The 17,039-nt window shown below is 36.7% G+C and overlaps 1 protein-coding gene across 6 annotated transcripts in view; it reads right to left on the reverse strand.

Annotated features, from left to right (window-relative positions):
* CRPPA (CDP-L-ribitol pyrophosphorylase A) overlaps window positions 1-17,039 on the reverse strand; it is a 126,416-nt gene that overhangs the window by 104,585 nt on the left and 4,792 nt on the right. For all 6 annotated transcript variants that reach the window (XR_005817025.1, XM_040548174.1, XM_040548173.1 and 3 more), the window contains exon 2: window positions 14,401-14,680. Coding sequence is in view for 5 of the 6 variants with exons in the window: in XM_040548174.1 (XP_040404108.1) it covers window positions 14,401-14,680 (280 nt within the window). In the remaining variant the exon portion in view is untranslated. The remainder of the gene's footprint in view (window positions 1-14,400; window positions 14,681-17,039) is intronic.

Raw genomic sequence — 17,039 nt, forward strand, 5'->3', positions numbered from 1 at the left:
AATGCAGCATGATCTATTTTTATTGAATAATCAAAAATTCTCGTGTTGCTTAAAAAAGAAATCAGAACTCACTAAAATTTCACAATAATCTGTGTGAGGTGGGGCAGGTGAAGCTTATATGACAAGCAAGGAATTACCCAGGTAACAAATATCCCTGACACACAGTGCATTCAGCTGAGACCAACGCTCCACGTCCAGAATACAACTTGCCAAGAACAAGAACAGCCAGAAGCTCCAAAACAGCATGGAAAACAACACACCTGCATCACTGTTATGTTTCTTTTTGGTAGCCAGGGACGAAACAGAACACAATCAAGTAACTGCAACGCTCAGCAAGGTGAATGATATGGACCAGGAAGGTTAAAAAAAAAAAAAAAAAAAAAAAAAAGAAACAGTGGCACAAAATCTGTACAAAAAAATACCACAACTGGAATTCACTTCGTTTTACAACAGTAACAAGGGGGTAACAATGTCAGGCAACCACAGGTCCTGCAGGCTGATATACTAATATATATACATCTATATATATATTTATATTTATATACACACACAGACACGTTGGGACACCCTTGCCCCAGCAGACCCCCAAGTATTAATGCAGACCCACAAAGTTCACTTCGATGGCCAATTTGCAACCCTGAACTTTAAGTGAGCAGGAATCACAGCCTAAAACTTTACAGAAGCTAATCCTAAATGATCAGACTCTCCCACTCCTCTAGTATGATTCCCTTCTACTATTGAATTATGCCAAAAAGACTTTTATTCTCTATTCAGAGCTTTCATCTCCACTGAAGTTCATTTTACCTATGCTTTCTACCTCCTCAGCTGTCTAGTAACGTAAAGCAATTGTATATTTTATATTTCAAACATCCTAATAGCATTAGAGTCAATGTTTTAAAATTACTTAGAAATAGGTCTGATGTCAAACACATCCAAAGCTTTTGAGTGTCATCTTCAGAAGAATAGCCCAATTCTGATGTTTTTACATGTTTTCTCAACATTCATATTTATTAATTCTAATTCTTTAATCAGAGTTGTTTTCCGCTCTTACAAACAAAATAGCACTGAACCAAACTCTCAAATGATTTAGTCACCCTGCTTTATTAAAAATAAACGTGTCTTGCATAGATACACTGGGCTTAGAAATACATGTTCATCACTTCAAAGCAGCTGATTTCTTTGAAACTGTATGCTGGAGACTGTGGGGTCAGTTACACTTTGCAAGACAAATACATCTTTTCTGGAACTCGATTAAAGTCAATTTTGTAGAGGTGAATTTGGTAAATACACAAACAATTTTATCTTGCTCTTCCATGAAGACGAGGATTACATTAGGACACTGTTCAACTACATAATAACAACCATGAAGAACAATGCATGTTAATTTAGACAAGCTAGGTATCTAATAGTTTACAAATATGTCCTGGAATGTTTTTTATTAGGTGAAAGATTATTTATATGTTACCAAACACTACCATCTCCTAAGAATTTCAGTTTAAATTAGGTCTGGCTATGAACCAGCAAAAGAAGCTCAGAGTAACGATGATTAATTTCCTCTCATTTTATTCCGTCAAACCGTTTCCACATGTTACTACAGGGTAAGTATTCTTTTACACAAATCTAGCTACTTGCCATGAAGGGCATTCACAGCCCTCTACAGAATGAAAAAATTCAGAAATAAACACAGTACCTGTGATGCATGAAACAGGTAGAAACACGCGTTCCTATTCAGACATCTGCAGTCGAGCTAATTGTACCTATAGTAGTGAACATGAGCCACCCTCAGTAATTACCATTGAAGTTAGCAGAATTGTCTTTACTGAAAGATTTCTTATTTCAAATTTCTCAAACAAAACCTTCAAAGAAAATTTCAAAAAACTCAGTTATAAGATCAAAATATTTCACATTTTTAAGAGAATGTTCTTTTCCCATTTTTTGTATTGTAAATCCGAAGTGAAGAATATCTAATAAAACAGTCATGCAACCGTCTAAACTTTTTCAAGGTCCATTCAAGGTAGAATTTTCTTGACAGAAATTCAAAATGTTTCTTATGTTTCTTTTTTCTTTTCCTTTTCTGCATTTGGCATACAGCTGCTGCATAGGACTACACTTTAGCTTCTCCATAACTGAAAGTTGTAATCTATGAGCAACTTTTGATTCCACTGCAGGGATGGAAGACCAAGTGTCTCCTCCAATCAGTCCCACCTCGCCAACTTATGGAAAACAATTACCTGGCACAACAATACTATCTGGATGGAAAAGACTGGACAAAGTAACAACACAGACTATAAGCTACCACTCCTATACAGAGGAGTAGCTGCTAACGATGGTTTGGCTATACCTGTACAGTTTTCTAAACTTGGGTGTGAACCCACGTTCAGGCCCAAGCTAGCCCAACTTTCAGAGTGAATCAGTACAGCTCTCTGAACCTCATTCTGCACCCAGCAGCCACCTACTTGTTGCACTGCAATGCAAGGCAGCAGCCTGGTTACGTTGATTCGACTCAAACCTGTCACCCCCTGCCCTCAAAACTCCTTCTGTTAATGCCATGTTCAAAAGGCCCCTGCAAAGCAATGCCTCAGCTGCACACTTTTCCCTTGAAGTGCCAGATGTGGCATGAAGACAAGACTATAGGACAACCAGGATGACTCAGTAAAGAGTGAGAGGCCACAATAAACATAGAAGTACTCTCATTATTGTGTAAAGAAACACAACTTCGAGCCCAGAGCATTATACGAATCCAGTATACGAGTCCAGTACTTATACGAATGCTCACAACCCAGACTTCACTGTGTAGCACAGACATAACTTGAGTGGCAGTTCTGTGGGGGGGGCAGGATTCCTTCTACCAACAAGCACAATACCTAACCTGGGCTGCATACCCATTACAGATCAAGTCTTGCTGTTTTTTTAAACATCTTAATTACCTTACTTAGAATTTTGTTGAAAAAAAATATTAAAATTAATAATCTCTATGGGCACACCATCTTGGTAATTCTCCTTCGTGAGAGATGTGCTGAAGTTCCTTCAGTGTAGGTAGCATCAACAACCAGTCCAATTCCAGTTGTCTTGATATATTTGTACTGGCAGCCTCTAATTGCTCAAGGACAGTATTGGTTGAAATGTTAAACAAGCTTGGTGTAACACAGATACGAAACTTAATCATCACTCAGACAAAAAGAAGGTTAATTAGAACATGTGTGTTGAACACTATGAAATAGGCTTGTATGCTAAACTTCACCTAATTTCCTTAAAGTCTGTTTACCCAGCTGGCTAGGAACAACAGCAGAACTCACTAAAATTGGACACATGTTAATCTTAAACCAACACCAGGAAGGAAGAAGTTATAATTGTGTTTATTCCTATCTGCAAAAGACTGGATGTTTAATCAGAAATTTAATATACACTTTGATCCAATGTTAATGAGCTGACGCTATGTTGTACATTGAACCAACTTCAAAGAGACAAGATTCCTTAAACAAATGTAATGTACATTTAAGACACTGTTTAAGAAAAAGAAAACATTTCTTCTAATGAGGTCACCTTTATCAGAACATATTATCTGAGTAACTGGGGATAGTACATGTACATCAAGACATGTCAGAGCCTCGATTAGCTATGGCAAACTCAAGGTTACTGATAGCTGAAACTTCCTCAAAAATTAAGTCTGCATATATATATATTTACTTTACATAATTTCTGTTCTTTTGTATTTAAAACATTTACCTCTACAAATACCAGTAAATATTGCTTTGATCCAATCAACAACATACCAAATTCTAAACATTATTCTGTGGAAAAAGTAAGATTTCTCAAAGAAAATCAAAAAGATTCCCTTCAAACAGACAGAATGATGGGAATATGCAACTAAAATTATACGTATGAGGTGGAGAAAGAAAGCAAAATAAGCGTATCACAGGCAGCAACTGTCCACAGTGTCCCAAAAAGGACTTTGCAAATTGTAAATCAATATAAAGAGGAGTTAATGCTTGTGTTCAGCACAGTAGAAATCTTGAAGCTACTGCCAAAGCAGTTACAATTACAGTTAAGATATATTTTACTTCCAAAAAGTCTGCACCATTATAAAATCAACAATATCATGATGCAATAGATACTGATCCACTGCACACTGTAAAATGCTGGATTTACATACTATGAAGAAGAAAAAATCTGGAGGGCTTATAGATAGGACTAGTGCACCATCAACCAAAGGCAAAGCCACAGTTTTTAATTAATAACTCTCCACCTTACACACAGAGTCCTGAGCAATCAAAAACACAGGCACTATGCTCTGTGGCCATGCAGTTCCCTAAGCAACTCTGGGCCTGTTTATCAAGTGTTTTTGCCTTCTGAATTCACTCGGCTGCTTCCCTCAGACCTGCCTGGTCCTCTCCTTGCAGGAAGTCTTGCACCCACACTTCTTTTTTCTACAACACATTAAATTCAAAATTTCAAGTTGCCTCTTTTACAAGTTTCATCTTAGACCTTCTCTGTTATCAAAGGCCTTGTAAAATAGATTCTTATTCATCACACCAGTTTGGTTCAAATAGTGGCGCTAATACTTCCATGTATGAATGTGATACCTCCTGAATTCACTCCTACATGCTCCAATGCTCTTTAAGGCAGTTTTGGTTTTATCTGTAATGCAATCCACTTACCTTCTTGGCAAGAGCAGGATAAGCAGAGAATGATCCCAGCAAACTATTACAACACATTAGGCAGGTCAACTTGACTTTGAGAAGCTTCACTTAACCTACAGGGCAGGTGTTGTGCACTTGGATAAAAATTCAGATTTCTTTTTAGTGCAGTATTTGGTGAAAAAGGGAAAAAGATGGAGATGTGTGTATGCATAATACTCAGCAAGAGAAATAAGGCTGAGGATCTTTTCCATATTCTGCCATGTACAAGTGGCTAGAATGATCCAGTTTCAAGTGTGTATTTTTATGACATAAAGAGGGCAATTACAGATCATTTAGGCAAGACAGATGCAAAGAGATTGGTAAATTGGTATGCTGATAAAAAAGAAGCTCCAATTAAAATCTTTCACAGCACCCCAAAAACATCGTAAAATAAATACCTGACAACATCCTACCCATTAATCTGGTTTATGAAGAATGAATGATAAAAGTAAAAATGATTTAGAGCACTAATTTTAATTACTATTTATATCAACAGAAGCACCTCAAACAACAGCAGCATTATTTAACTATCTGTTTTAAGACTGACATTTTATAAGGAGTTTGCTAGTTTTACACTAAAACTGGCATTTCCTTTTGCTAATCAGAAAGATATGACAACTACATATTTAAATAATCCTGCCACAAGATATACTCACATTCTCCATTTTCAATATCGGTGAAAGCAATTTATACATAAATATACATAATACGTACATAAAATATATACAACTTTAAAATTGAAAGATAGAGTTGTCTCAAGCTGTTTCAGTAAAAATGAACCAATATTTACAAGTTATAAAAGAAAAATGATGTAAAATAAACTAGATACCTTTATGAAGTCATCTTGCATTTAAAAAGACCTAAACAAAAGTATGAAATTATTACTTCCACTTAACCTAAACTCAAAGATTCTGATGAAAATAGATGTAATCCTTTGCTATCTACTCTTTATCCATTGTTGGACAATTAAAATTTGTTAGTTGTTGCTTTTTTTTTTCCAGTTTTTAATCTTCTACCAACTTCTTAAGTGAGATGGCTGTTGAAGCAAACAAGTTGGCATGGGCACCGTTTGATATTTTTACCGAAAACTACATTGGTAGATTAAGAAGCTTATGCCTTTTAAGTTACCATAATTTTCATCTTGCACCTGAATGGCAAACCCCTAGTTAAAGATTCCACTATACAGATCCCTAGATTTCAGATTATTTTCCCCTGCACTGAGGACACCCCAGTCTCCTCAACGAGGAGTAAGGTTCTACATAATCAATTCCTCCTGCAACTGTTTCATCAAAAGCAGTAAGCAAGAATACAGAAACATTTATTACTTTTTTACTTTCTCCTCCTCCATTTCATCTTATATTTATACCTCAATCAGACTACGCTGCTTTTCATGAAGAAAACAGGAAGCGTATGTTCCAACTTCTGCTCTGTTCAGTTTTACGGAAATGCACTTTGCATTTTGAAGTGAACCACAAAGGGATTCGAAGTTGTAACTGCAACTCACCACCAGCAGATTTTTGTAATATATTACAGTCAATTGAACAGAAAAATTATAAAAGCTACTAAGAAAGAGAAATATCAACTATTCTACAATTAACTACAATTAATTGTCATATGCTCCAGTCTTGATTTTTTTCTGCAACCACAAAACATCCTGGCTCCCTTCTCATATGCCAGCTCACTAACCAAAAATACCGTCCCTGCATCCCTCCTCCTTGGGTGCACAGCACCACTAAAGGCGGGGAGTGGGACACAGAGGAGGCCTTCATTCAGCTCCTCACACATATCTGACCAGCTGAGCTTCGCCGCTCCGGCTCTATACATACCTGTGGCCCATTGCCCTCTCAGGGCTTTTCATTCGTCTCAGATCAACGCCATTGTCATACACAGTGTTTCTAAATATAAAGGGGGTGCATCTTGTAGATGTTACATGACAGTGATCTCAGCAACCATCCATGCAGAGGAAGACACACTTGAAATTTATTTCCAGGCTAAATTAATCCTACCTAAAAGGAAGTCAGGTTAAAATTACTGTAGCCTTCCAGAAGCTAAAAAATGGGGGATTAAACCACCTTTTAAAAAGGATTAAATATTAGCCACAGTTATTCTGGCTGCAAAGAAAGGGAGATTATAATTTATGTTTCTGAGATTTATGTATTTCAGTCGATTGAGTTGCATCCCTCCTAATGAATGCAATGACTCAACTAAGTCACTGAGATTGAGACCAGAAAATAACAGGGTTGCTTCTCTCTTTACCAGTGCTTTCCCACAGCCAAACACTACAGCTCGTTAGGACAAAGACTTCAAGTATTTGCTAACAAAACATTAGCTCTCCATTCAACAGAGAAAACATAAAGACTTGGCTGAGAAGGTTATAACTTTCTATGGGACCAATAATGCCATAAGCAATGGGAAACACCAGTATGTTTCTGATAGGTATCCATTACTACAGGCTTAAAAATAAAGAATCCATTGTAAAACTATTTTCCATACAGCAGCGAAACCACATTAAGAATAGCTGAAAAAAAATAAGAAATAATCCAAATGGTTAACGTTTAAACACTGTGTCATGGTTTGAAGCAAAGGATGAAGACATTAATTTCATGAGACTACTGTGAGTTCACAAAGGCTACCTGCAAGCTTGTGGCTCCAGAGCACTGCATCATTTCCATGCAGGATACTGGGATCTATGCGTTTTGTCTTTTAACAAAGTTAAATTTGTGCCACCTGCACACTTGCTGAGGAAACACTCCAGTTCAACAAGGGGAAGAGAAAAGTCCTGCACCTGGGGAGGAACAAGCCCATGTACCATTATGTGCTGAGGGCCACCCAGCATGAAAGCAGCTCTGCAGAAAAGAACCTGAGGGTCCTGGACACCAAGTCGGACATACACCAGTAGCATGCCCTTACAGCAAAGAAGGCTAATGGATCCTGGGCTGCATTAGGAGGAGTACTGCCCACAGGTCAAGGGAGGTGATCCTTCCCCTCTATTCAGCACTGGTAAGCCCACACCTGGGGGGCTGAGTCCAGCTCTGGGCTCCAGCACAAGAGAGACATGGTCATTATGGGAAGAGTCCAGGGAAGAACCACCGTGATGATTGAGGGACTGGAGCATCTCTCCTATGAGGAAAAGCTGAAAGAGCTGCACCTGCCTAGAGAAGAGAAAGCTCAAGGGAGATCTTACTAATGTAAATAAATACCTGAATGGTGGATGTAAAGAAGACGAAGCCAGGCTCTTTTCAGTGGTGCCCAGTACCAGGACAAGAGGCAATGGGCACAAACTGAAACATCAGGAAGAACATCAGGAGGTTCCCCCCGAACATCCATCAGGAAGCACTTCTTTATTGTCAGTGTGACTGAGCACTGGCACAAGTTGCCCAGAGTAGTTGTGGAGTCTACCCCCTTAAAGATCTTCAAAAGCTGTGTCTACATGGCCCTGTGCAACCTGCTCTGGGAGACACTGCTTCAGCAGTGGATCGAGCAGAATAACCTCCAGAGCTCCCTTAAAACCTCCACCATTCTGTGATTCCATGAAAAATTTGCATGAAACCGACACTGGCCTCATGTAATTTTCCTAAACAAAAACAGGCTCAAAACTGTGTAGTCACCATGACAAAAGTACCACCACAAGTATGCAAAGACGCTAGTTTGTCAATGACTTGACTGATGAACCACAGTAACTAATTGAAATTAAACTGCTAATCGATTAAGACAATGTTGCAGCCAGCAAAAACAGGAAAGAACGGACATGTACGTCACATATGAATTGACAAAAATGACATATGAAAAATCCCGGCATATATTTTAATAACTGAACTAGGTTTCCTATGTGTCAGAACATAACTATAACCAGTACAAGCCAGAAACTCTAAGTGTGGTGTCAGGATTAAAGATTCAAAAGGGCAGAAAACTCAGAACCAATTGATTTCTGCCAGCTAGACGTACCCGCCTGCCCCTCCTCCCTCAGTACAGCATTGTGCAGTTAAGTATGTATAAACGCTACCCTAAAATATGCCACCCAATCCCAGAAACACTTCTGACTCCTAATATTCATCCCTTTAAACTGTAAGAAATATTTCATTCTCGTTTTCCGTTAATTCATAAAGAACAGATGGGTTTCCAAATAGCTCTTGAGCTCATTCACTACACGATACAGAAAAACGCGATAAATGTCATTAGTTAATCTTGAGGTTCATGTTCGAAGAAAGTTTTTTTGATAAAATAATTAGGTGTGTCTCCTCTGAAGGGTTTTCTTCATACTCTGCAGTTGTATCTCAATATCTTTTATTATTTTTGTACAATAAATGAGAATTGCCATGCTATTTTTAAGTTGAAGATGCTGTTTCAAGTGTCCTGTTTTGAAAAAGTTGCAGGTATTCAAGACTAATTCTATTCTTTTCACGTATGCTGGAAGTACTTTGAAAAACATTTTACCTATACCAAAGGGGTTGTTTGTTTGTTTGTTTTACTTACTTTTCTTCAACTACATTGTTTTAAAACTAGACTATTCTGACCCTGTAATATGCTGAAGTTTGAAACTGATAAGTAAGCTACAAAGAATTTATGACTAATTATGTGGTCACACTAGTAGCTCTGATATAAAAAAAAATAGGGGGAAAAAATAGAATTTTATTCAGTATTATAGAGATGCTCTCAAACACCTGACTACCCATTTTGATTTCAACAGACAGGGATATCTGTTCAGGCATGTTTTGTGATTATTTGTATGAGGGAACTTTGCACAAAGATTCAGTACATACTTAAGAGTTTTATATTTGGAAAAAGCCAGTTATTTTATAATCAAATACTTACTCAACTGCTTAGAATGCATTGATTTTAATCATATTGATTATATCTACTAATCTCTCAGCAGGAAAGTTCTCCTTGAATACACAGACCTGGACATATTCAAGAGAGCTGCTACACATCTGATTTGGAGAACAACTTCAAGTCTTTATGTATAGAGAATACTACGAATTTATTTCAAAAGCACAGATTACCAACAAATAAAGTATATTTAAATAAAGTACCTTTTCAGATGATAAACTGCAGCTTCTAACAACTTAATTATACATCTGACATGGCAGAAATTTACATCTTTAAAAACAGCGTCTGCCCCATGTCCTTGTATTACCTTAAAGGTCTTGACAATCAATGTGGTTGTCCCTTTTTTCTGTCTGTGCAGAGGAATCGGATTCCAATGCTAGTTTCTTGACACCAGAAAGTATAACTATACTGAGCAGAAACACAGAATGGTTGATGTTGGAAGGGACCTCTGGAGATCACCTGGTCCAACTCCCTCGTTGTAGCAGGACTCCCTACAGCAGGTTGCCCAGGACCATGTCCAGATGATTTCTGAGTATCTCCAAGGATGAGGAGATAAACTTACTAAACTGCTCTCAACCACTAACAAAACCAGACAGGAAAGGAAAAATGTGTATTGAGAACAATAATTTATAGTATAAAAATATATTGAAAATTATGCAGTACTTTGGATCATCTGGGATGGTTGAACTGTATGACGAGTAAGATACAAGGCCACCAGTGCAGAAGACTGAATACAAGACCTTTATTGCACTGTGTTAATTCATGTCTCAAATATATTAAAAAAAAATCACAATTCCCTCCACTAAGGGATTTCCAAAACTCACTGAACTGAGAGAAATAAAGACAGATGAAAGCAACTGAATCTGTCAAGCCTAACAACTTTACAAGTGTCAGTAGACTAAGCCTTGATTTCTTCATACATTCAGAAAAGTTTCAGGGCTACTGAACATACCTTGGTCTTTAAAATAACCTAGCTCTTCAAATATTTTCTTCTAAAATAGCTATATAACATACCTAGAACTCATTAATACATATTTTTGCATTTACATAAGTCAGGGATTCCTAAACTACAGAACTCAGTCCACCACCTCAAGACGGTAGTATGAAGTCATCAGATCTTGATCCTGCTTTTGCACAAATGTCTGTCAGGACAACATGAGCCCCCAAAAGTACAAAGCATACAATGAAATCAGAAACCCTGAGAACACAGGCACACGATGACTTCAGATGACCCAGTGTATGATTCAAATAGAGTCTGTTATTGATGTAGCCTTTACAGCTGGCTAAAACTAGTCTTTGATCACAAGAAGACAGGACAAAGATCACGTGTAAAATATTCCATATACGGTAAAAACTGAGGATATAATAAAAAAACAAAAATATCATTGCTTTTAAAAGAATGATAAAAAAAGCACAGAGCAGAACTGCTCCAACATTGCCTTCCCCACATAAGTATACCAAACCAGATCTGCCTCACTACTTTTCCATCCATGTCCTCCTCCATCTTCAGTGGAAAAAAACAGCATTTTTCGGTTTGCCTTTCACCATATTTTGCTAACGCAATTCAATAATCATACGTAAGGCATTTTATTTTGCTGACTAAGTGGGTAAAAGAACAGCATGCATATGCATGCACATTTTCTGCTCCAGCTTCCCGATACATCACAAGTGACAAGCACAGAACTGATTGTGAGCAAACTCAGAGACGAGAATAGATTGAACACAATGTGTGGTGTTTTCTGTCTGGTGATGTTATTTTACCTGATTGTGTATGTGAATGACAGCCAAGGAGACTGATCAACACTGTATACTTGTATGGGCATTATGCTTTGTTCAGGTCCCTGCTAAATCTAAGAATAAAGTAATGATGTTCAACAGCTTCCAGAATTCCAACTTTTAAGAATGCAGTTTTGATTCATTCTCTTTACTCAAAGAATCAAACTATACCTTCAAATCTAGTTTGTTAAATACAGTCTTTGACTGTAACGTGCCTTTCTTCTTTTTTTTTTTAAACTCTCAATAGCAGAACTGACAAGTTCCCCCCTGCCTTCCTGATTTTTTTTTCCTTGTAAGCACTTTTTTTAGTTATGTTGTTTAAAATGCAATGTTGGCAATGAGATATTGCCGGAGGCTTTGGACTGATGCCTTCTGAAGCTTCCACTTTTCTCAACTTTTACTAGCAATAAAGAATTTGTTTCTAGAAACATGTAGTTTTAATTACAAAATTACCCCAAAAACATAAATGGAATTTAATTGGTTACAAAGTAATATTTTCACATAATCAAGGGATTGTTTAAGGGATTTAAGGCATAATTTATTAGTTCTGGATAGGTTGCACATTTTAATTCCTACAGGCAAATAACAAACTGATTAGTAAGTGCAATAAAGCAATTTATTTGTCTGACAATTGGCAGCTAGAAGTGCAATAATTTATTTGATCAATTGCCATTTTAAAGAACATTAAAGCTTCTCATAATTATGTTATCTATATGGTATGCAGGTGAACAACAATACAGCATTATCCCTATTACATTAGTGATTTAATATGATGTTTCTGCCAGGTTTTGTACCTTTCTACATAATGCAAAAGGAAGTAATTACTTTTTGTACTGAAAGATTGAAGAACTGACCCTCTTCTAGACATGCAAAGAATTTGACTATAGGAAGAACTAAAGATGATTGCTTCTCTTCATCAAAATCTTTCTGATATTCAAAACCCTGCGTGGCAGTTCTGAGTAAGAGTCTTCTGGTCATTTAGTTCTTCAAAATTCTGTAGTTGTCAAGTGAAGATAACCACAGCACTCTCTGGCGGGACGATCTGCCAGTTTATTACACATGATGAAGTTCTCCTCCTGTCCTCAATTCAATTACTCTGTTGGGTAGCATCAGCAGCTAACAGATTTTGTAGTCCAGTTCTCTGATGGCCTAGCTTCACTGAATTCAGTGGCCCTAAACCAACACAGGAAGCCATGGTAGGGCCAATAACTACCACACACATTTCAAACAGACAATATACAGTGGAAAACACTATAACAAATGTGTAAGATCATCTTTAAAAGATCAAATGATATTTCGGCAATCTAGGTGAAAAAATATTTACCAGTCAGAAGTTCAGATGAACTAGAGTACATTGCCTTGAGAAGGTCAAGTGGAGATTGCCTTGGTTCTCTACTTTTTTACTGAAAACATTTTATACCCGATTAAAAAGAAAAATAGGGAAAAAGTATTACATTAAAATCACAGGAGGTTCAAGAGAAAGTGAACAAGTACATTTTCATGGCTCCCACTGAAAACAAAAAACACAAAGCTGAAAGAGATACGATATACCACACATACATAAAGACACATAAATACATACACGTTCAGAAAACAGTTACTCACTTCAACTCAACATGAGTAAAATTAACCCCAATCTTCTACTACTCTCAAATAATCTCATTTAAAACAGATTTACAAGGGGGATCCATTTAAAAGTCTTTGACAGAATTAATTCTGGAAAGATACTTTGTGCTAAATGAGAAAGGTCAAAAACTTCATTAAGATTCTAACAGACTTAAAGTTTTAATGACTGGAAACTTATGTTCTATACCACTGAAAACCATAAAGCGGAGTTTCAATTTTATTGTCATTTCTAATGAAGCCAACTTAGCAGAGTACAGACAACTGGTAACAAACTCAATATATTCAGATTTCTAACAAAGTTCTGAGAGAGCTTACATAATTTAATTTTCATAATAAATATTTTAACAAGTGGTACATTCCCCTTCTACACTATGAGCTTTCAAAAAACTTCACTGTCAATGTTGCAAATCATCTGTCAACTAGTTTATCTTTTACCTCATTTCCTCAAAGAGACAAGCAATGGTGGATTTTCCTACCTTTCTAATATCCAAACAATCTGCTGTCATTAATGATTTTTACCTCAAATCACCTCCTTGAAGTAGGAAAGCATTCAGCTATGTTATTAACGGTGAACTGAAGTACAAGGTAAAAATACCCACAGGACTGTTCGTACAATTTGGGAAGTCATTAGTTCTTTTATCTATTTATTCTAATCTTCCAGTCCTCCACCAGCTCCTCTTGTTTGGTAGTGCCTTTAGCTTGGTAATGCCTTTAACAACTTCACCATTCTACTTGCGTAACTACTTCTACCAACTCCTCTTCACATAGCACTTACTTTCCTGGACATCTTTTTGGTTCCTGTGAAAATTCCTAAGAAAGTACACAGCCCTCAAATGCAATGAAGACCAGAAGGATCTCCAATCTACAGTTGGAGGCTTCTGACTTCCCATGTTTACTAGCAGTCTGCAACACCTACAGATTTTAGAAAAATCTAGCATTAACCATAGAATCATTAAGGTTGTAAAGACCTCCAAAATCATCTGGTCCAACCATCCCCCTACTACTAATGTCACCCACTAAACCATGTTTAGTGGTTAACAGAGTTGTCTTGCCACGTATTTATTCAGGATTTGCACATAAACGAAAACACAATGTTTGTGAGTCAACTAATAAAATATTCTCTTCTTTGGATATTATTAGTAATTGTTCACTGAACTACTCTAGCATTAGGTGAGAATTCTGCATTGAAAAGAAGGCAGACTAGAATTATGTAATCCACCTTTCAACTAACAAATTGCTGATTAATTCAGTATCTTACTGACAGTCTCTATGGCAATCATTATTTTTCTGTAACAAGTAATGCCTGTGGCATTGAAAAGACATCTCCCCTCTCACTTCTCTGCATAACAAGGATTCTGAATCTGTTATTAAAAAAAATAAAAATCAACATAATACATTAATGCAATTCCTAGAAAAATCCCTGTTATCATGATTTTATGCTGTACAGTACATAAGAGCCTTGCAGAATAGCACAGACATAGCTAGTACATACCCCATGCTCTTTAGCAGCCGTAACCACTTTTAATAGAATATCTTCTTCAACGAATGGCCTCACAGCATCGTGGATAATCACTACTTCTGGTTTCTGCAGCAGACGGTTGGAAGATTGATTCTCTGCAAACACTTTCAGTCCATTGAAAATTGATCGGTGACGCGTTATTCCACCTTTCACTACTGTAACTCTTTTGTGGCCGTATTTTTCAATGATAGACTTCATTGTTTCAATATTTTCAGGGGAGACCACCACAATAATGTCAGATATCCAGCTTACCCTAGAAGAAACAGTACAAAAACAGAGAGTAAACATGAATGACTATATAAAGCTACAAACACATCCACGACACAAAGAAATTTATTTCAAAAACTGAAGCTGGCTAAATAAAGCATCTCTCAATATTCTTAAGTATGTATTTTCTGTGTATTAGCCCACTACCCCTAAAGAGGGAGCTACATGACAGGATCTCTACTGATACATGGATGTCAACCAAAGTAACTGGAATTCTGGGAAGGGACTTGCTCCTAACAAGCAGTTTGCAGAAATAAAAGCTTCTGATAACCCTTTGAAACAGTTCTTACTCAAACCTCATTCACATCTTCAAGTGTAACTTCTAAATCAATCACCTACAGTCTATTATTTTAGTTTCCTCTAAAACGGAGTCTCCAATCAATTGGTAAATCCTGGCACGTGGAATATTCTGAGTTCTACTGTGGAGCACGCAAAGTACAATTAAATAAGAGGAAGGCCACAAAAGGATCAAGGAATAACCTGAAATAAAGATTGCTATCAAGTCAGGTATGACCAGAAACTGACAGATGCAAAGTGTCAAAACTGTGACACTTGAGTATCAGCAGAAAACATACTGCTAGTTTGGAAAAAACATACATTTTGTGCAGGTTTCTACTGTAGGAAGCTAGCAAAATGTGAAAACACAGTTATGTTAGATACTACTACCATAATATGAAAAGCATGTTTTAAAGAACTTCAAGCCTTTAATGACAGTATCAGCCTAGCTCTAAAAAGGGGTGAGGGGAGGAGAACCCACAAGATTAAAAACAGCCATAACTGAAGTGAAGTTTCAACTATACTTGCATCAAAGTACCTAAGAAAACATACTATAGTCACATGCATCAACTGTACATCAAAATAATGCAAGTATCACCATTCAAATGCAGCTGAGTGTTACATATCCTAAATGCTACGTATGGAGCATCAAAAATGGATTTATAATTGTTCCTTTTCTGTGTCTCCACAGACAAAAGGATGTTTGTTTGTTTTTTTAACATGACTGACAAGAAACTCATCAGGTTAAGACTGATTTCAAAACCAGTTTACTACCTACTATACTCATGTGGAGCCTACACATACCGCTATGAAGGAAGAGAAACAGCTATGGCATATTCTTACAACTAAAGCTAGCAAAGCTATTGAAACTAATTTTGCAGACACAAGATGGACCAAAGTACTAAATATTTGCAGTTAAAAAACAACAGTGAAAAACTTATGGTTCCAGGAGCAGTTCATATTTAAGCAGTTAGTCTGACTCTTGGTTATCATCTATCAGAGTCAGATGGCCAACTCTTATCAAAGAGGAGCAACGAATTGGTTCCTGAGTCACTGAGCGCTTTAGAAGCTCTCATCTTGCAAGGGCCTGTAATTTGCTTCTTTAAATTGCAGTAGCTGACGAGCCAAAAGAATGCAAGAATCAAACGATTCTTTTCTGCACAATTCTTTACATTCAGTTGTCAAATTCAGTATTTTGTGGCGGAGGCTATGAAAGTCTACTGCCTTTGAATATTTAGGTTATTTTCCTGTATCTGTTTATATTTTGTATTTTTTTTCTGACAAGAATGTGTTTACAGTTGTATATTTTTTAGAATAAAAATACTTATGATCTAGACAAAAATCACCCTATTGCTTGATCTTCCAATTAAGTGTTTGTAACATTTACAAAGTCCCTCTGAAATCACACTTGGAAAAATATCAAGACCTGCTGCATTTATATAAAACACTCTGAATGCATAAAAAGTTTCATATTCCAAATACAAATTTAAGCATAAATGCAATACCTGAAAGAGACTCTGGATGCCTACCTGTGCAATTTGCTCTAGGGAACCTGCTTTAGCAGGGGGGTTGGACCCAATGATCTCTCGAGGTCCCTTCCAACCTCTACAATTCTGTGATTCTGTGAAATGCTCAAGCTATTGTCCTCTTCAATAACACACAGAAAGGCATTGCCTAGGAACTATCCTTACTCAAAAAGCAAAGTCATCTGTGATGCAAACCATTTCCCTAGAACAATGTGAAACAACAGAGCATCTTCTACCTTCTTTACGTTTTGTTTGTTTAGTGACTAATAGAACGCCATGAAAAAATATTTTAATGAATTTTAAATAACTACCAAAAATAAAATAAATGGAAGTGCTATTAGCATTAAAAAAAACAAAACAACAACAAAAAAAAAGTTCATTTTATTATTAACAAAGGCAGAAAATACAGCCAAACCAACATATTCTCAGCATTTCTTAAGTACTGAAGTTGTGCAAATGTACAATATGAAGTCATATGGTTTCAAGTTTCATTTCAACTTGTCACTCACCACAGGTTCATCAAAAGGTTTGCAAATCTCTTAA

This window comes from Cygnus olor, chromosome 2, assembly GCF_009769625.2.
Source record: "Cygnus olor isolate bCygOlo1 chromosome 2, bCygOlo1.pri.v2, whole genome shotgun sequence".
In the NCBI taxonomy this organism is placed as follows: domain Eukaryota; kingdom Metazoa; phylum Chordata; class Aves; order Anseriformes; family Anatidae; genus Cygnus; species Cygnus olor.